The sequence below is a fragment of the Giraffa tippelskirchi genome, chromosome 4 (genome assembly GCF_054371585.1).
Source record: "Giraffa tippelskirchi isolate mGirTip1 chromosome 4, T2T-mGirTip1v1.2.pri, whole genome shotgun sequence".
In the NCBI taxonomy this organism is placed as follows: domain Eukaryota; kingdom Metazoa; phylum Chordata; class Mammalia; order Artiodactyla; family Giraffidae; genus Giraffa; species Giraffa tippelskirchi.
In genome coordinates this window covers 168,379,517-168,401,240 of record NC_137278.1, presented here as the reverse complement: position 1 = coordinate 168,401,240, position 21,724 = coordinate 168,379,517, and the positions used below count along the sequence as shown (strand labels likewise).

General features: G+C 44.1%; 1 protein-coding gene across 1 annotated transcript in view; it reads left to right on the top strand.

Moving 5' to 3' along the window:
- SYN3 (synapsin III) overlaps positions 1-21,724 on the top strand; it is a 436,230-nt gene that overhangs the window by 359,342 nt on the left and 55,164 nt on the right. Inside the window, exon 7 of the mRNA XM_081591365.1 lies at positions 14,753-14,815. Within this exon, the coding sequence (XP_081447491.1) occupies positions 14,753-14,815 (63 nt within the window). The remainder of the gene's footprint in view (positions 1-14,752; positions 14,816-21,724) is intronic.

Below are 21,724 nucleotides of genomic sequence, written 5' to 3'. Positions count from 1 at the left end.
TAATTTGCCTATTTAACAAACCAAAGCTTTTGACACGTACACACACACAAAGGAAAATGACTGTATTATATCCTTATTTTGGAGACAGCATTAAAGAGCCCAAATTTGAGGTCCTTGAATGTGAAACCCTGCTCTCCCAGGATCACCCTCTACTGATCTTCTACCCCTGTGGCTGGCCCTGATATTTTCTGAGTCCTCCAGGAACTTTCACTCCTTTGTGCATTTTCCCTTGTGGATACTTGTGCATGGAAAGTCCTTTCCTCTGCTAGCTCAGTCGCTTCAGTCATGTCTGACTCTTTGCAACCCTGTGGACCGTAGCCCACTAGGCCCCTCTGTCCATGGGATTCTCCAGGCAAGAATACTGGAGATACTGGAGATCTCCAGGAGATCTTCCCAATCCAAGGGTCGAACTCATATCTCTTACATCTGTCTGTATTGGCAGGTGGGTTCTTTACCACTAGTGCCACCTGGGAAGACCAACAGTAACAGCACCAGCATTTATACAGCTCTCAGCACTCTGCTTTTCTCCATTCATTCAGTAAGTTCAGTCAACAGATCCTGAACACTTGCTATGTGCTGAGTAAACCATGAACAAAATAAATACTGGCCTTGCCCTCATGGAGTTCAAATGAATAAATGTGGAAATCAATGTATGTGAGAAATCAGAGCCTTAGCTTTGCTGGTAGGATTGTGAAACCTACATCTCAAAGCCTCCTCTCTGAATGGGTTCTATTGAGATGGATGAAACTGGAGCCCATTATACAGAGTGAAGTAAGCCAGAAAGAAAAACACCAATACAGTATACTAATGCATATATATGGAATTTGAAAGATGGTAACGATAACCCTATATGCGAGACAGAATAAGAGACACAGATGCATAGAACAGTCTTATGGACTCTGAGGGAGAAGGTGAGGGTGGGACGTTCTGGGACAATAGCATTGAAACATGTATATTATCATATGTGAAACAGAACACCATTCCATGTTCGATGCATGAGACAAATGCTCAGGGCCAGGGCAATGGGATGACCCAGAGGGATGGGATGGGGAGGGAGGTGGGTGGGAGGTCCAGGAAGGGGAACACATGTAAACCCATGGCTGATTCATGTCAATGTATGGCAAAAACTATTACAATATTGTAAAGTAATTAGCCCCCAACTAAAATAAATAAATTTATTAAAAAAAAAAAAAGCCTCCTCTCTGAATGGCTTCAAAGTTAGCCATAAGGGCTTGGAAAGTTAAGGTGGTTTTCAGAAGGAAAGAGGCAGTGGTCTTGTAAGGGGGAGGGAGCACCAAAGGTCACTTTCTCTCTTGCTCTGCTTATGGGTCCCCAGTACCAATACTTCTTGATACTTCCTTGTTTGGCCTAGACGTGTTTCCCTCTTAGCCCTTCTCTTTATCAACTTGTTGCTAGAATGACAAATTCAGTAAGAATGTGCCAGAAGCAGAGATCCTGCTTGCTCCAATAATTGGACTAACAATCTGGCTTGGACCCTCTGCTTGCAAGGGCTGAAGAAACAGTGGGGAATGAGCCAGATAAGGTCTGACACACACAGGAGGCAAGTACCTGCAAGCCAGTGTCAGTTTGCCGGTAAAAAACCTTCCTCCTTCCCAAGTATTATAAATTCATAAGATGCCCAACTATATGTTATAATTTTTTAAGATCAATACTTTTGGCGTTACCAAAATATTATCCTTGTTTATTGAAATTTGCTAAGACTTTCATTTGCCTTCATGGTTTGCAGTCACTGGATATACACATCTAGCCCCTTCTAAGGTGTGCTTAAAATCTGTTTAAAATTAAAAAGCTTCATACAATGGAATATTATTGTTGTTCAGTCACTGAGTCGTGTCCAGCTCTTTGTGACCGCATGGATTGCAGCACACCAGGCTTCCCTGTCCTTCACTATCTCCTGGGGTTTGCTCAAACTCATGTTCATTGAGTCGATGATGCCATCCAACCATCTCATCCTCTGTTGCCCTCCTTCTCCTCCTGCCTTCAATCTTTACCAGCATCAGGGGCTTTTCCAGTGAATCGGCTGTTCGAATTAGGTAGCCAAGTTTTGGAGCTGAAGCTTCAGGATCACTTTCCAGTGGTTTATTCAGGGCCACTTTCCTTTAGGATTGACTGATTTGATCTCCTTGCAGTCCAAGGGACTCTGAAGAGTCTCCTCCAACACCACATTTCAAAAGCATCAATTCTTCGGCACTCACCCTTCTTTATGGTCCAACTCTCACATCCATACGTGACTACTGGAAAAACCATGGTTCAGATTATCCCCAGAGAATTTCTGGCCAAGATCCAGCTATATGTAGCATGTAATTTACATACAAACTCAAATCGTCACAATAACCTTCATTGCTGGTGTATCTATCCCCATTTACAGAAAACGAACCTGGGAACTGAGTTGCCCAAGAGGGCCCCGAAAGGAAGTGACACAACAGTATTTAATCTGCTGTCTCTGGCTTCAAAGCCTATGCTCACTCTTCCTCCTCATTCTACAGCATTCCACGAATAGCTCTTCCCTGAACCAGACAGAGGAAATGACATGTCCCTTTGCTTATAGCCCCAAGTAAGCAAGTTCTACGCAACACCGATGAGTGCCTTTAACCAAAATATCACATTTATCTTGAACCTTAAGACATTACACTGTGAACATAAACTGAAGCAAAGAAATGCAGATGCTGAAGGAGTGCAGTTATTATTTAGCTATTTTCTGAAGTGACTAAAAAAAACAATACTTTCCCATGTTAGGGATCATCTGATTATAAAGAGGGCTTTTTCCCACTGAGAGATGGAGCTGGAACAAGATTGTGAATAGAAATTAATGACAATGGAAAACCTAGGGAACTTAAAATCACATGGCTGCGCCTATCCATTCAGGGTGGTCTTCATCACCTTGGTCATTCAGACCCTTCCCAGAGCCACAGTTTTGCTGGGATGCTGTCCGAATTGTGAACAAACCCGAGAATCCTCACAGGAGGAGAGCTGGCAGCCCAAGCCTGTTCAGTGCCATTAACATCACCAGGGTGAAAACAAGCAAAGTGTATTCGTAGACAAATATTGCCATCCTATCGGTGTGTTTATTTTTGACTATTCCGTTTCTCAGGGAAACAGGAAATGTAAGAAAAAGGAATGTTTGTGTTTTCGTAGGGCAGGTTTAATTTAATTTTTCTAAAAATGCTACCAGTATTTTTCCAAGACACTCTAAAAGTAGGAGGAGGTGATGCAGAGAGTTCAGAGGTGGGGTTCTAAGGGCAGAGAGCATTAAGCTGGGCCATGAGGCCACAGACCTCATTTAAGCCAACATTTCCTGGGCCCCTCCTATATGCCAGACCTGGTCTAAGGCAGATACAAAAAGAGGGAAGGCAGGTGGGACCTCTGACACCTGGGTGAGTACTGGGACCTTTGACTGAGATCAGGATACAGGAAAAGGAGAGAGCATTTCTGATGGGACATTTATGAGGTTGCTTGGAAACCTCATGTGTTTCCTTAGTTGGGTTGGAGGTGCCTGTGAGACCATCTGGGGCTGGGTTTGGGAGGCAGGTCGGTAACTCAGGAAAGGCCTGAGGGTTCAGTGATGAGCAGTAGCAGACGCAGACCTGAAGCTTCTTACAGAGGTAACAGACTAGTGAGGGAATCAGATGATTGTTCAGCAATCTCATAGGTAAATTTAAAATGGCCAAGTGCTAAGGAAGAGAAAGAGGTAAGTGGGCCGTTAGCTGGGCAAGAAGGTGAGTGCCAGCTTCTTGAGGAAGCAGCACTGGAGCCGTGATCTGATGTGTGGATAGGAGGAGCAGGGAGAGTGTTCCAGGCAATGAGAACAGCATGTGTAAAAGCCCGGTGGCTAGAAGGAACAAAGCCAGTATCAGGTCAGAAAGAAAGCCAGAAAGACTGGGGTAGAGAAGTTGATGGGGGAGCATGGGTAAGACGGGGTGGGGGTCGGGGAAAGGCTGGAGCCAGATCACAGAGCCCTGTAGGCTGCAGTCAGTTTTGTCATGACATGTTTTGTCTTGTCTTTCAGTTACCTTGGTTATTTGTAGATTTGTCACAGCATGAAAGGATTGGAAAGGATTGCCACAGGTCATCTTGTCCCTTCTCCTTCCTCTAGACAGGACTTTCTTAGCATGCAATACTTAAACTCCAAGAAGATTCTGTCAGATATTACACACCAAGGTTAAGGTTTATCAAGCAGCTGTCAGGATGTTTCTGTTTTATCTTTTTAAATGCCTGTAACAAGCCCTGTTTCTGCGCTTCCCCATATCTGTCAAACCTTCATTGAGTTCCCTGAGGACAACGTGGCATCAGGCTTCCTTGCCCTTTTCTCTCTCTTTCCTGTGTCCCAGGAATGACTGAATTCTATCCATCAGACCTTGACTTCCCCCTCCCCACTCCGTGCCCCTGAGATCACAGATGTGAAAGAAATGAGAACTAGTATGGACTGCTATCCTACTGGCTTCCCAGGTGGTGCTAGTGGTAAAGAACAGGCCTGTCAATGCAGGAGACCTAAAAGACATGGGTTCAATCTCTGAGTCAGGAAGATTCCCTGGAGGAGGGCATAGCATCCCACTCCAGTATTCTTGCCTGGAGAATCCCATGGACAGAGGAGCCTGGTAGGCTACAATCCATGGGAGTCTCAAAGATCAGACATGACTGAGCAACGTAGCATATAGCATGTGTGCTGTCTGACTACATGCCAGGCCTTGAACATCCTCTAACTCAATTTAAGCTTCTTCACCAGCAGTGACCATTTAGTGACAGATGCCTATTATAATGTCAGTTCATCAAGTGATCTTACTAGGGGTATGAGGAAACTGAGTCACAGGAGTGGCCAATAAGTTGTCCACAGACTTATAACCATAGGTGTCAGCTGGATGTGAACCCTGGGGGCCTTCTGGCTCCACAGTTCATGCTGCCCCTGCTGGGCCCCAAGCTGCTTGGTCATTACAGTAGCCAGTCTTGTTCTAATGAGTCTGCTGGCCTCTACCCACCCTCTTCAACCAAATCAACAAGTGAACACAGTTCTGAACACATGGAAGCCCTTGATGATGAGTAGCATGATTATCCAGAAGCAGCAGCAGGACAGTGGACTCAGGCCAAATCCTAGTTCCTCCACTTTCTTGATGAGTAATACTAGGCAAGCATCTTCACCTCTTTCAACCTTCACTTCCTTCATATGTAGTAGCGTAGCATGCATGCTCAGTCATGTCTGACTCTTTGGGACCGCATGGACTGTAGCTCGCCAGGCTCCTCTGTCCATGAAATTTCCCAGGTAAGAATACTGAAGTGGGTTGCCGTTTCCCACCCCAGGGGATCTTTCTGACCCAGGGATTGAACCTGTGTCCCCAGCGTCTTCTGCACTGCAAGTGGATTCTTTACCACTGAGCCATAGGAGATGGGGCTAAAAATAGGAGTCATCTCATAGATGTGTCAAGAGATGTAAATGAAACGATATAGGTAAAGTGTTTAGCACCATTCCTGGTATACTATAAGTGCTCCAAAATGGGAGCTCTTGTTAACACAGCCTCCAGAAGTCTTCCTGAACCTGCTTTGTCTGTCTACACTCTGTAGCCAAACCCTCAGTGGCTGCCCAGTGTCCACAGAAAACATCCTAAATCCCTTCCTCGTGTGTAAGACCCCCCCAAGCTTGCCACTGCCCACATTTTCACCCTAATTCCCACTGCTTCCCCAGCAAGCCTCTACTCACACCAACCTTTACTAACAAGTTTTCCCTAAATTCTGTCCAACTCTGCCCGTATACATGTGACATCATTCCCTGTCATGGAAGCCTTTGTCTAACACCCATCCAACATATACACTTCATGCACAGTCTACTGTATGCCACCCCTTGGATGGAGCCTGGGGATACAGCTGTAAATGAAACATGCATAGCACCTTGTTCTCTCAGAGCACCTACCTTGGAGTTGAGAAAGGGACAACAAAGAAAATAAATGTGCAATTACAAATAGTGGCTAACTCTATGAAGGGAGATTTCATGGTGTGATAAAGAAGATTCAAGAAGCACTTATTTTTTAGACCAGTATCCAGGGAAGTGCAACCTGGGGACAGAGCATATCAACTGAGCTATGAAGTATGAAAAGGGGTGGCCTAGAAAACAGTGTTAGGTAGCATCTTTCAGAGAAAAGGAGCAGCATATGCAGAGGCCCTGTGGCCAGAGAGAATGAGGCTCATTCAGGAAAGATCTGAAAGGCCCATGGGCTGGAACATAACCTGTAGACAGAAGCTGGGGTGGGAAGGAGGGGGAAACACAAGATGAAACAAGAGGTAGTGAGAACTAGATCAGGCAGAGCCTCAGAAGCATGGATGGTGTCCCAGCTTCTCCTTGAAACCTTCCAAGGTCTTTTTGGTCCTTGTTTTCCTCCCTCAGATTCTTCCAAGCCTTGCTTTCTCCATCACTTAGCCAGGACCAAACACTGTGTATTTAAATCTCCAGAGAGTCATGAATACACAGAGAACTGCCTCCTTCAGTGGGGAGCTGCCCCAGACCACTCAGGTCCCAGCTCTCCAATTCCTTGGCTTGAAGGGGAGGTTGGTACAACTCTGATCTGGGCTCACACTGCTCTGACTCCAGCCCCCCAAGAGAATGCCTAGCAGGAGCCCTGGGCCACCCCCACTTACTTGGTTTTCTTGGGAGACTTCTGAATAGGGCCCTTATCAGGCTGGGGATCTCTGGTTTCAAAAATTGATTCACCCCTTCTAACAGGATGTCAGGCCTCTCACGCCATTGGGCAGTGCTGAACTCTGGAGCCCCCGGGGGCATGTGAGCGGGAACAGGGAGTCTGTGAGAGACTGATGCAGGCCTGCCATCCCCAGGGGAACTAAATAAAGCTATTGTTGGGAAGGGAAGAGAGAAAATAGCCGACAAGATGTTTTTTGTCCTCCATGACCTGTCTGTGTTTGGGGAGGGGCTGGCATGTTGCAAATGAGTGGAAATAAGAGTGGCCTTTGAAACCCAATTGAATGGCTTAGGAAGGGAGAGGGGAAGCGTGGGGAGAAGACCTGGGTGGCAGTGGAGGAGCTCCACTGTTTCCTAACTGCCTGACCTTGACAGATGGCTTGCCCCTGATTTCTTATCTATCACATCAGGAAAGGGGAGAATGCTAACAAATCTGAGTGCCTAGAACCATCCCTGGCCCTTATGAGACACTCAATAAGTGTGGCTGTCATTAGCCTGGAAGAGCATATGGTGGGGGGATCCATCCAGGGTGCAGTATGAGAGCATCCTTGTTCTTTCTTGAGCTCTTAAATATGACTCTAGAAACCTAGCAGGATGTCTCCAAATACTGCTGATTCTCCCCTTGAGAAGCTCTTGACTAGGTATTATGACACTAGTGTACAAGCTCATGTGTAAAAGATATTTAGTGGTATTGCTCATAGCAGCAGAGAGAGAGAGAAAATGGCACAAATGGCCATTATAGGAAAATGGCCAAGAAATTGCAATCCACGTGCCCTGTGGGGTATTGTGACGCTATTAAAATTATTGGATTAGGAGTGTAGCTACTGACATGGGGAAGGGAGGGCACATGGTGAGCTGTGAAGTGAAAAGAGCCATTTTGGAAAAAATTGATCTCATTCATACAAGTGTATAAATATTTGCAAAGATGGCGCATAACAGGTATTGGGCAGAAATCACCAGGACAATGAGATCAGTCACCTGGGCTGGGAAGTGGGTTGTTGTTGTTGTTGAGTCACTAAGACGAGTCAGACTCTTTGCAACTGCATGGACTACAGCACACCAGGTTCCCCTGTCCCTCACTATCTCCTGGAGTTCAGATTCATGTCCATTGAGTCAGTAATGCTATCTAATCATCTCATCCTCACCTGGCAGAGGATGAGATGGGAAGTGGGGGAGGGATATAAAGAAAAGAAAAAAAGATTGTGGCAAAAATAGGGAAAAAACTAATGGTGTAATGGTAAGTGAATAAATATAAAATTCTTTTTCTAATATTGCAGAATACCCCTTTTTTTAATTGGACATATAAATGAGGACTAAATAGGGTAGACCAAAGCAAACACTGATTTGATTAGAGGGTAAAGTTGTAGACAATCCTAGTCTTGAGTTTCTATGGTCATTTGAAGATGATATTTCCATTTTTTTTAAAATGTCACTTAAAAAACTTCTTGGGAGTGTCCCCACTCTCTCCATCACCCCCATCCTAGTTCAAGCCCAACTAGTAGCACTTCGAGTCGGTCGTAACCAATTCCAAATTGTTCTCTGGTCCTTCAGTTCAGTTCAGTCGCTCAGTCCTGTCCGACTTTTTGCAACCCTATGGATTGCAGCACACCAGGCTTCCCTGTTCATCACCAACTCCTGGAGCTTACTCAGACTCATATCCATCAAGTCAGTGATGCCATCCAACCATCTCATCCTCTTGCATCTCCTTCTCCTTCTGCCTTCAGTCTTTCCCAGCATCAGGGTCTTTTCTGTTGAGTCAGTTCTTCACATCAGGTGGCCAAAATATTGGAGTTTTCAGCTTCAGCATAAGTCCTTCCAATGAATATTCAGGACTGATTTCCTTTAGGATTGACTGGTTTGTTTTCCTTGCAGCCCAAGGGACTCTCAAGAGTCTTCTCCAACACCACAGTTCAAAAGCATCAATTCTTTGGTGCTCAGCTTTCTTAATAGTCCAACTCTCCCATCCGTACATGACTACTAGAAAAACCATAGCTTTGACTAAATGGACCTTTGTTGGCAAAGTAATGTCTCTGCTTTTTAATATGCTGTCTAGGTTGGTCATAACTTTTCTTCCAAGGAGCAAGCGTCTTTTAATTTCATGCCTGCAGTCACCATCTGTAGTGATTTTGGAGCCCCCCCAAAATGAAGTCTGTCATTGTTTCCACTGTTTCCCCATCTATTTGCCATGAAGTGATGGGACCAGATGCCATGATCTTAGTTTTCTGAATGTTGAGTTTTAAGCCAGCATTTTTACTCTCCTCTTTCACTTTCATCAAGAGGCTCTTTAGTTGTTCTTCGTTTTCTGCCATAAGGGTAGTGTCATCTGTATATCTGAGGTTATTGCTATTTCTCCCGGCAATCTTGATTCCAGCTTGTGCTTCATCCAGCCTGGCATTTCACATGATGTACTCTGCATATAAGTTAAATAAGCAGGGTGACAATATACAGCCTTGACGTACTCCTTTTCCTATTTGGAACCAGTCTGTTGTTCCATGTCCAGTTCTAACTGTATCTTCTTGACCTGCATACAGATTTCTCAGGAGACAGGCAAGATGGTCTGGTATTCCCATTCCTTGAAGAATTTTCCACAATTTGTTGTGCTCTAAACAAAAGCTTTGGCATAATCAATAAAGCAGAAGTAGATGTTTTTCTGGTATTCTCTTGCTTTTTTGATGATCCAGCGGATATTGGCAATTTGATCTCTGGTTCCTCTGCCTTTTCTAAATCCAGCTTGAACATCTGGAGGTTCACAGTTCACATACTGTTGAAGCCTGGCCCTTCAGCCTCTCCCAATACAATTTAACCTGCCCTCAGCTGACAGGTCATGCTCCTGTCCCAGAACTGAGCTATTTATCCAGCCCACCCAAGCAACCTAAATTCTTCCCTTCATATTTGAAGGCCCCTAGCAATCTGGCCCCAAATTGCCTCTTCCTTCTCACAACACCAGCTCAGAGACTTGCAAGCTGGTTCTGAAAAGAATGCTTTTCTCAACCAAAGTAAAAAATGGCAAAGGACACTTTCTCCTAGTATCAGGAAAATTCATTGTTTTAAACACATTTTCAAAATACTTTCTTTGAAATATCTTACTGTAAATTCTCAGATTTCCCTCGATTGACTTTCTGTGTCAGTTTCTACTCCCACTATTTTTGACCATTAATATGTTCCTCTAGTCTCATTTCAGAGTGTTGGAGAAGGGCACTCAGTTCAAATATTTAATTCCACTTAGCAATTATGTCCAAAATCACTTTATTGATGATAAACTCATATTAAGTATCATAAGATAAATCCTCCCTTCCTTTGAGTCTTCATTCATGAGAGCTCATGAAGAATCTAAACACCCTTCATGGGAAGACCATAGCACTCTGCACCATTCAGCTCTTGAGGGATGCTAAGCCTTCCCCCTACCCACCCACAAAGCTACTCATCCTTCAGAATCCTTCTCTGAGTATTCCTTTTCTATGGAGACTTGCTCATGACACCACCCACTCAGACTCACCCACTGTACTGCTGGTTCCACTCTTTCATTGCATAGTTCATCTCTCTAGGAAACCCTGTCTCAATCTTCTGTGTGTCCTACACAACATAAAACAGAGAGCCAGCCACATAATATTTCTTATTTCAATTAGTGCCGACTAAATTGATTTGATCTTATACTATTTTATTGATCCTTATAATTAGGGAAAAGCGTTTATTGCACCTCAGAGATGCATATGATCCCCAGGAAAGTGTGCCTTGGTAGAGAGAGGGCTTGATTAAGACTCAAAACACAGGAGCTTGACTAGTTTTGTTATTATATGTTGTGAAAACAATCACTTCACTCTTTGGACTTCAGTATCTAGGAGGACACATGTGTTAGTTTCCTATTACTCCTCTAACAAATTTAGCAGCTTAAAAGAATACCTCTTTATTAGCTCACAGTTATGTACATCTGGTGGGACGGCATGACAAGGTTCTCTGCTTAGGGTCTCATCCAACTGAAATCAAGATGCTGGCATGCCACATTCTCCATAGCTCAAGGTTCTCCCCCAAGCTCATTCCTGTTACTCACATAATTCAGTTCTTTGCAGCTATGGGTCTGAGGTCCCCAGTTCCCTGCTGGCTTTCAGCCAGGGGCTTCCTTCAGCTCCTGGCATAGGAATGATATATTAAGTCTTTCTCATGGTTCAAATCTCTCTGCCTTCCTCTTCTGCCACCAGTCTGAGAAAGTTCTCTGCTTTTAAGAGCTCATGTGAATCAATTAAAATAATCTCCCTGTTTTAAGGTCAGCTGTGCATATAACAGACCAATCATTGTATGACAATCTCATCACATTCACAGACTCCAGAGATTAGAGTGGGACATCTCGGGGAGCATTCCTAGAAATTCTACCTGCCTTAACATGTTAATACAGGGGATAAGCAAGATGATTGCTAAGATTCTTACAGATTAAAACTGCCAAACTTTAATCACCTCTGATGACTCCCTATGGTGTAGCCCCCTGATTTTCCTTCGTTAGGCTTCATTTCACTCCCTCCCCTGCTCTTAACCAGATACTGCCAGGTTGGAGCCTCTACTCTCTTTCTTCAATCATCCAGCCTCCCCCTTTATCTCTCTCCTTGCCCCACAGAACCAGAGTCATCTCCTTCCTCCCTTCAACTCTACTTCACACTTTGATTTTGAACCTCTACGTGGTGCCAGTTTTACATTCTTTATGTCATTTCTTCTTCCCCCAACTAACTTGTGAGTTGGGCATTATTGTCCCCATTTTGCAGATTCAGTTCAGTCAGTTCAGTTCAGTCTCTCAGTCCTGTCCGACTCTTTGTGACTCCATGGACTGCAGCACACCAGGCCTCCCTGTCCATTGTCAGCTCCCAGATTTACTCAAACTCTTGTCCATTGAGTCAGTGATGCCATCGAACCATCTCATCCTCTGTCGTCCCCTTCTCCTCCTGCCTTCAATCTTTCCCAGCAACAGGGTCTTTTCAAATGAGTCAGTTCTTCGCATTAGATGGCCAAAGTATTGGAGTTTCAGCTTCAGCATCAGTCCTTTCAATGAATATTCAGGACTGATTTCCTTTAGGATGGACTGGTTGGATCTCCTTGCAGTCCAAGGGACTCTCAAGAGTCTTCTCCAACACCACAGTTCAAAAGCATCAATTCTTTGGTGCTCAGCTTTCTTTATAGTCCAACTCTCACATCCGTACATGACTACTAGAAAAACCATAGCTTTGACTAAATGGACCTTTGTTGGTAAAGTAATGTCTCTGCTTTTTAATATGCTGTCTAGGTTGGTCATAACTTTTCTTCCAAGGAGCAAACATCTTTTAATTTCATGCCTGCAGTCACCATCTGTAGTGATTTTGGAGCCCCAAAAAATAAAGTCTGTCATTGTTTCCACTGTTCCCCCATCTATTTGCCATGAAGTGATGGGACCAGATGCCATGATCTTCATTTTCTGAATGTTGAGTTTTAAGCCAACTTTTTCACTCTCCTCTTTCACTTTCATCAAGAGGCTCTTTAGTTCTTCTTCTCTTTCTTCCATAAGGGTGGTGTCATCTGCGTATCTGAGGTTATTGCTATTTCTCCCTGCAATCTTGATTCCAGCTTGTGCTTTATTCATAATTTTGCAGATTAGAGCACATTTTTGTACCATTTTGCAGGTTAGAGCTCTAGGGTTCAGAGAAGTTAAGCATCTAGTTTAAGATTAAACAGAAAGTAAGGTTAACTCTGAGCACAGTTCTTTCCAATACCTGCCGGCATGCAGGGAAACAATCAGTTTGAGAGGGATGGAGAGGAAGAGAGAGTGCAACGTTGCCCCTCACCTCAAGCTCCACCCTAAAATAAGATGGAGATGAAGCCCCAGTAGTGATCTGGGCAGTCCGTGGACTGCAGAGGGTGTCTAGGGTCTGTGAGTGAATGACTCGGGGTGACAATTTTGCTTGGGAACAAGAGCCACTTGGTGAAAATGCACCCATTAATTTCACCGTATGCCCCTTGGCTTGATGAAATTTCAGTCTTTCATCCTCAAATGTTGGGATCTCTTTTCCTGCCTATGAGAGCATAGGTGGTACATCCACTTTGCAGAGAAATTTGGCTACATCTAGCAAAGCTGAGACAAGCACTGCCCCACCCCAGCAATTCCACACCTGTGCCTGTGTCCTGGCGAAGCTCCCTTACTAGTATTGTTTATAATTGGAAAAATAGAAGTCATCTAAGTGTTTATTAGCAGGAAATGGACAAATGGTAATGTGCTCATCAAATGGAATACTTAGCAGCAGTTAAACGGGAATCTGAGCTTTATGTATCAACATACATGAATCTCACAAACACAATGTACCCCAAAAATGTATGAGTAGATTCTTTTGATGCCACTTACATAAGGTTTTTAAATGTGTAATGTCTGTTATGGGGAATCTTATGTAGTAGTTAAATATGAATAAACACAAGGGAATAATAAACACATAATTTATATGATGGTTACATCTGAGATAGGAGGGAAGGAAATGTGATGAGAAAGAAGGACATCAGGGGCTTCAACTGTTTGGACAATGGTTTATTGCTAAAGCTAAGTGATGTTCACAATATTGCTTTTTAAGTCTTTTCTCATATGTGAAATATCCCATAATAACTCTTAAGCTGACAAATATTACCACCAGGAACATGCTTACCACTTATAACATGAAGTGGAAAGAGCAAGAAGCAGAATTGGGCATGCATTATACTCCCAACTTTGTAAGAACACAACAAATCAAAAGAAAAAATTTGGATTAAAAAAATAAAAAAGGAAACAGATAATACACCAAAACCATTAAAAAAGTTCACGTGATTTTTATTGTGTTCTTTATACATAATGACATATTACTTTATTATAGTTTCCAAAATTTTATAGTGAGTACATATTGCTTTTGAAATCAAAAACAAATATTGCCTTTTCTAAAATCTGCATTTATTAACTCTAGACACTAGGATATTATACATTTTAGCCTGAAATCATGGAAGAAATTTCTTATTCAGCCTCTGTTGCAGGAAGCCCTTGCCTAGGTCTTAGAGGAAACAAGTCACATCGAGTCTGGAGTCTAACAGACCCGAGTTCATGTCCCAGCTCCACCCCTTCCCAGCAGCTGCCTGAGTCTTGACTTTTTGTCAAGTGTTACAAGAATACCTTTCCTGCTTGCCTCATGAGACCTTGGTGGAGGAAAATGAGATGAGGTCCAGCCCGTGGCTTTGGGACCCACAACAGACCCTCTGTGGCAGTTATAGTCGCTCCTATGTGTCAGACCAGGTGCTGGGCATCAGGAGGGAAGACCTGGTTCCTCCTCTCAGAGCATCCAGGGTGTCAGGGGACAGTCCAGGATGGAGGAACAGGCCCCAGAACAGAAACCTGTACGGCATAGAGGGTGGGACATGATTACCTCTTCTGGAGCTGACCAAGTCGTGGAATTATTACTAAATAATGAGGAGGGATAACCTCTATCCTTAAGCAACTCCAAGTATACTTCTAGACGCCAAACAAACCTATTTCAAACAACATACAAACAGCGTGAGGAGGAAATGCATAGCCTAGGTTCAATCCTGGTCCCCTCACTTCCTAGCTGAGTAAGCATGGCCAAGACAAGCATCTGACCATTTGAGCCCCTCTCTTCCTCTGTATCACAGGGGGAGGCATGCATGCCTTACAAGTCTTACCCAGACACAGACTGTGGCACAGGTTCTGTGTCAGCCCCTTCCCTGGGTCAGGCCGTGTTCTGGTTGCTGAGGGTGTGACAGGGAACTAACCAGGCCAGGCTGCTGCCCCATCACCCTTTAAAGGTGGGCGTCCAGGACAGTCGCTTAACACAGCACCCACGTAGTGCAGCTCATAAATGCTTGTTCGCATCTTGGTGTGACCACTATTATTTTTCTTCATTGGAAGATAATTGCTTTACAATGTTGTATTGGTTTCTGTCGTACAACATCGTGAATCAGTCAGAACTGTATATATGCATATATATGGGCTTCCCAGTTGGCACTAGTGACCAGAGTGGTGGTGATGCTCTGGGATGCTAATGAGTGGTTTTCTCTTGTCTCTTTCAGCTCACAGCCCCTCACTTCCCCGTGGTGGTTAAGCTGGGACATGCCCACGCTGGAATGGGAAAGGTATGAGAAGCAGCTCTTCCTTCCACTTACATTAATACTCACGTGGCTCCCCTGAACCACCTGCTCCCCTCTCTCTGTATCCCCCAACACCCCCACCTTAGCCCAGTCTCCCAGAACAGAGTGCTAGAGGAACCCCACATTCACTCCCTCCCCCCGATAATGTACCTTCCTCTGAGCTCTCATGGATCACCTCTCCAGCTGGGTGCATACTTGCCAAACCCTTCCTGGCTAATCAGTTCCCGTGATTGTAAATTCAGAGAAATGGATGTACAGCACTTTGTAGATGGTTCTTATCATCTCCACAGCTGCATGTAAGCACATGTCTTACTCATCTCTTTATCACCTGCAGAGTTAGCACCTAGAAGGTGGTGAATGCATATGGTTCCATGGAGGAAGCCCCTGGAGTCAGTTAGTTTCCACAAAAGTCAAAAACATATCTTACACAGTCACAACTGACACTGTTACAGAACCAAACTTGGGTCCACTCGCCCGCATGCTATAAAGCCAGTCTACTGACACCAGGTTGCGGTGAAAGAGAGTGCAGCATTTATTGTCAAGGAGGACTGGGGGCTCCCGCTTTAAAACCTTGAACTTCCCAAAGGGTTTCAGTTGAGCATTCTTAAAGGCCAGATGAGGGAGGGGGTCTCAGGGTATGTGATCAGTTTGCACAATTCTCTGATTGGTTGATGGTGAGGTCATAGAGTGGTTAATATGATCAATCCTTAGGCACCAGTAGGTCTGGAGACTCATGATCATCAAATAGTTAATTTCTTCCATTCGGGGATGGTTTTAGCATCTGCAAAAACAACTCAGGAAGTGTGTGTCGGATACTATTATCTAAATACTACAGAGAGGAGCTAAAGCAGAAGATATGGGGGAGGGATCTGTCCCAGGAAGGCCCAAGAGGGTCCTGCTTGGTTACAACATATTGTGACAAACTGTACTGGTCAGATTTTTGCATTTGCAAGTATAGAAACACAACTCAAGTTAGAGTGCAAAAGACAATTCATTGGTTCAAGCATCAGAAAGTCTCGGATAGTTCTTGATAGATTCAGGCAGAGCTGGATCAAGGAGCTCAAATGATATAGGACCTCTTGGCCCTGTTTATCTCTCCCTGGTGTTTTCTTCAGATGGTTGAGTTAGACAGCTGTGGGTGGCCCACTCTGGTCCCTAAACTCACCATCCCAGAGGAAGGAAGACCCTGTCTCTTTCTGGTGCCTCTCTATAAATCTCATGGAGGGATGTTGATCAGTGCCTGCGCTTCTAGAGATTTACTCCTAAATAAGGGGGGTGGAGATGGGGAAGTTGGGGGCGGGACCACAACAGGCTACCTCTCAAGCTTCTGGCTCAAACAGGACCATGTGAGAACAGGTAGATTTCAGTGCCTGCCGTCCCCGTTGGAGGAACCTGAGCCCACGTATGAGGCCCAGCACAGTTGTGGGCCACCAGAGGCCGGTAGAAACCTTGCTTTGTGTAGGCACAGTCCAACCATGAATAACCCTGCACCCTGCACCTCTGTTCTTCCCACTCTTCCCATGCCATATGCCTTCTGTGTAACCTCTTCCCACCTAAACTCCATCCCCTTCAAGCAGCAAAGGATGGAAAGGGTCAGACAGGTCAGGGCATGACCTCAGCTCTGACTTTTATGTTAACTGGAGCAAGTTGCCATCTAACTTCTTTTGGCCTCCTCATCTGGCAAATGATGATTCTTCTTATAAACATCTTTAAAATGAATCCTTATCAGTTATGCCTCAGTAAAACTGGAAGAAAAAAGTAAAAAAAATTTTAAAAGTCCTCCCTCCCTACTTCCTCTCCCTAAAAAGTACACATTGTGAGGGCAGAGCATTTTACCTGTTTGCTCCCTACTGTACCCACTGCTCAGAGTGGCCCCGGGTGCACCCTAGCCCCTCAGTTTGCTGGTCGGTTGACTGACTCCCTTTTCACCCTAAGTCTGTTCCCCACTGCCTGTTCTCCCTGCCTCTCCTCCATCCCCTGTCATCTGACTACAGCTCCCTGCCCTCCTAAGGCTGCCCTCCCCATGGTCCTCAACGACCCTCTGCTGCTAATTCAGTGGTCATATCTCTGTCCATATCTGAACTGACCTCTCTACATCATTTGAAGCTGCTGGCCCTCCTTTCTGTCCTGAAATGCATGCCCCTCTCCTGGATCTCTGGCTCTCTCTCTGACCGCTCCTTCGCCGTCTCCTTCAAGAGCTTTCCTTCCTGCTCCGTCTTTAGCCTCGTCTGTTCCATCAGCACACACTGTCTGAGCCCTCGTCTACTCTCTCCACTGCAGCTCCCATCTACATGCCAGCAGCCTTCCAGTCACCCTTGCTGTGCAGAGCGTCGGGCTCTTCTACCCAGTTACCTCCTCTGCATCTCCACTGGTCCCCCCAGGAAACCTCAGATTCTCAAAGTCCCAGACCACAGCTATTTTCTTTTCTGAGAGCCCACTCTTCTTCCTTGTCTCCATCCTCCTCCTCCTCCCGGGACCCTCTTTTCAACAGGAATCACCAGTCCCTCCTTTGTCTTCAAACAGAAATCTGGGAATCATCTCCCCTCCTCCGTGTCCACATGGTCGTCATGTCCTGTCACTTGCCCTTTATTAATGTTTCTCAAAAATGTCCTTTTCTTCTTGCCCCCTGCCGCCATCTTGGATCGCTTTGATAAAGCTAGAAGGTTCCCAAGAGTTAAATTCCGTTTCTTAAGCTTGAAATAATCCCAGACAGGAAATAAAAAGAAGGAAATACTTAAAGAGACTGACGCAGTGTCGGAGGAGGGGGTGCCTCCCAGAGACACAGGCCCAAGAGGAACTCCCAGAACATGGAAAGGAGGACTCATCTCCAAGGATGACAAGTGTCACTGGCTGGGATAAACTGAGGTTTGCAAAAACGGCTGAGATCAAGGGAAAGGGGCTTTTCTCCTTCTGTTTGGAATGAGAAAAGTATCAGGAACGGTCTGGACATGCCAACTGAGCAGATGATGTCATATTCATGGCAGAGGAGGAGAAAGACAGGACGGCACCTTCTACAGGACTTTCACCTTCTCTCCGGAAGAAAGATTGTCTGCCCGGAGAGAGGCAAGGAGAACATTTGCAGGAAGAAACTGGTGAAGGGGCTGTGGATTAACTCAGTCTTTCTGGAAATTCACCCAGGATCCCATGACTGAAATTCCTGACCCTCCTCAAGTCTGTTTTGCCCCTTTATTTGTATTGATTGGTGCCTACTCTGTGCTGATAATAAGAGGATGAATAGGACCCAGTCCTTGCTCTCAAAAAACTGAGACAATTGCATAGATAAATAAGTATAACACATGCTGGAGATCTGATGGAAGGCTGTGCAGGGAGTGTAGAGATGATTGAAGGAAGGAGCTTAATTCCACCTTCAGGGTGGAAGGATGAAAAGAGGTTCCACATCAAGGAAACCACAGGGTTTGGTGTGCCTGGAGATCTAAGGAATTCTAACAAACAAGAAAGACTCCAAGTCAAGAGATGGACCCTCTTATAGTAAAACAAAGAATAGTGGATGCCACAGGGCAGAGAGATCAAAATCGAGTGAAGTGCTGTGCAGCTTGGGGAGCACTTAGATAGTTAGGAGGTAATCAGGGGGCACAACAGGAGTTCTCAAGAAACCAGAAAGGCCAGACCAATGGTTCTTAAGGGGTTGAGGGAGGGTAGTCTTCCCCCAGGGAGCATTTGGTTACATCTGAAGGCAGTTTTGGTTGTCACAACTGGGGGTGGGGGGGATGCTAGTGACACCTGGCATCTACCTTGCAGAAACCAAGGATGCTGCTGAACACCCTGAAATGCCTAAGACTGCCCCCTCCCCTACAATAGAGAGTTATCCAGTCCAAGATGTCAATAGCATCAAAGTTGAGAAACCCGGGACAAAACTAATTTCGTTTCCTTTGTTGAAAGTTTTACCAGATTAGAAATCAAAGGAGTGGTTATTATGGGCTTCCCTGGTGGCTCAGACAGTAAAGAATCCTCTTATAATGTGGGAGACCTGGGTTCAACCACTGGGTTGGGAAGATCCCTGGAGGAGGGAGTGGCAACCACTCCAGTATTCTTGCCTGGAGAAGCCCCATGGACAGAGGAGCCTGGCGCGGTGCAGTCCATAGGGTCGCAAAGAGTTGGACAGGACTGAGAGACTAAGCACAGCACAGTGGTTACTATAGAGTTCACCAGTCTGTTCCAAAGGATTGTAATTCATCAGTATGCTAAAGGCTATTTTTGTCAAATACGAAAATTCCATGTTAAAGTAGATTTCTAGTGCAAAACTTCTCAGATTCATAAAGTTTTCTCATATACCTCCTGGGGGTAGAAGAACATAAAAACTTGTGCAGAATTTTCCAGATTTATAGGACCCAAGAAACGTTTGACCAGTTTTTGAGATGCATGCCCTTTCATTAACTTGTAAAAACTCTTTGCACATTATGAACATTCATCCTGTGTCATAGTTTGCAATGATTTTTCTCCATTTGACAGCTACACGTACATTTTATTATTCAGCTTTTAATCATTTTAAAGGGTTTTTTTTTAAATTGTAGTCATGTGTTTCCATCTTCGGGAGTCAGTTTGTTATAGTAACTAAAGGTGGTGATTTGAATCTACTTGTTAGTTATGAGACCTTTGGTTAAGTTACTACTCTAGTATTATCTTATGTAAAAAGAGGATAATGATAGTATCAACCTAATAAGCTGGTTGTGAGGATTAAGAGACACTATGTATGTCAAACATATAGTTCAGTGCTTGGAACGCAGTAGACACTCGATAAGTATTAGCTGTCATTATTACTAAGAATATATGGTCCTGCTTTCAGAACCCAAAATCCATCTGAAGTCAATAAGGGAGTTATGACTAAACAGCATCCTCTGTCAGAAACCATTTCATTTGGCTACAAGTTCAATATGAATTGGATTGTTAAGGAGTTGCCAAAAGCTCCAATCCATAAACACCTAATAAATAGGTGAAAATGGGCTCAACTTTGCTCATCACTAGGGAAATACAAATGAAAACCACAATGAGATGCCACTATAAAACCACTAGACTAGCTCAAGTTAAAAAGATTAGTCAGAGAGTGTTTTGCCTATGTTTTCCTCTAGGAGTTTTATAGTTTCTGGTCTTACGTTTAGATCTTTAATCCATTTTGAGTTTATTTTTGTGTATGGTGTTAGAAAGTGTTCTAGTTTCATTCTTTTACAAGTGGTTGACCAGTTTCCCCAGCACCACTTGTTAAAGAGATTGTCTTTTCTCCATTGTATATTCTTGCCTCCTTTGTCGATGATAAGGTGTTCACTCTCTGACTTAAATCACAGCAGGATCCTCCATGACCCACCTCCCAGAATATTGGAAATAAAAGCAAAAATAAACAAATGGGACCTAATTAAAATTAAAAGCTTTTGCACAACAAAGGAAACTATAAGCAAGGTGAAAAGACAGCCTTCAGAATGGGAGAAAATAATAGCAAACGAAGCAACAGACAATTAATCTCAAAAATATACAAGCAACTCCTGCAGCTGAATTCCAGAAAAATAAACGACCCAATCAAAAAATGGGCCAAAGAACTAAACAGACATTTCTCCAAAGAAGACATACAGATGGCTAACAAACACGTGAAAAGATGCTCAACATCACTCATTATCAGAGAAATGCAGATCAAAACCACAATGAGGTACCATTTCACACCAGTCAGAATGGCTGCTATCCAAAAGTCTACAAGCAATAAATGCTGGAGAAGGTGTGGAGAAAAGGGAACCCTCTTACACTGTTGGTGGGAATGCAAACTAGTACAGCCACTATGGAGAACAGTGTGGAGATTCCTTAAAAAACTGGGAATAGAACTGCCATATGACCCAGCAATCCCACTGCTGGGCATACACACTGAGGAAGCCAGAATTGAAAGAGACGCGTGTACCCCAATGTTCATCGCAGCACTGTTTACAATAGCCAGGACATGGAAGCAACCTAGATGTCCATCAGCAGACGAATGGATAAGGAAGCTGTGGTACATATACACAATGGAATATTACTCAGCCATTAAAAAGAATATATTTGAATCAGTTCTAATTGAGATGGATGAAACTGGAGCCCATTATACAGAGTGAAGTAAGCCAGAAAAAAAAAAAACACCAATACAGTATACTAATGCATATATATGGAATTTGAAAGATGGTAACGATAACCCTATATGCGAGACAGAATAAGAGACACGGATGCATAGAACAGTCTTATGGACTCTGAGGGAGAAGGTGAGGGTGGGACGTTCTGAGAGAATAGCATTGAAACATGTATATTATCATATGTGAAACAGAACACCATTCCAGGTTCGATGCATGAGACAAATGCTCAGGGCTGGGGCAATGGGATGACCCAGAGGGATGGGATGGGGAGGGAGGTGGGAGAGGGGTTCAGGATGGGGAACACATGTAAACCCATGGCTTATTCATGTCAATGTATGGCAAAAACCACTACAATATTGTAAAGTAATTAGCCCCCAACTAAAATAAATAAATTTATTAAAATGCGTCAAAAAAAAAAAAAGATTAGTAATTCTAAGTGTTGGCAAGAGCATGGAACATTTGGAACATACCCACAGAGCTAGTGAAATTGTCAGTTTGTGTGATTTTATTTTATTTTTCATTAGAGGTTAATTACTTTACAATATTGTGATGGTTTCTGCCATACATCAACAAGAATCACCCACAGGTATGTATATCTGTCCTCTCCCTCTTGGACCTCCCTCCCACACCCCTCCTCATCCCACCCCTGTAGGTTGTCACAGAGCACTGGCTTTGGATTCCCTGCATCTTACAGCAAATTCCCACTGGCTGTCTATTGAAAGTGCCAGTTGATACAACTACTTTGGAATACGTGTTGCTATTATCTACTAAGCTGAAATTACAAAGAGTT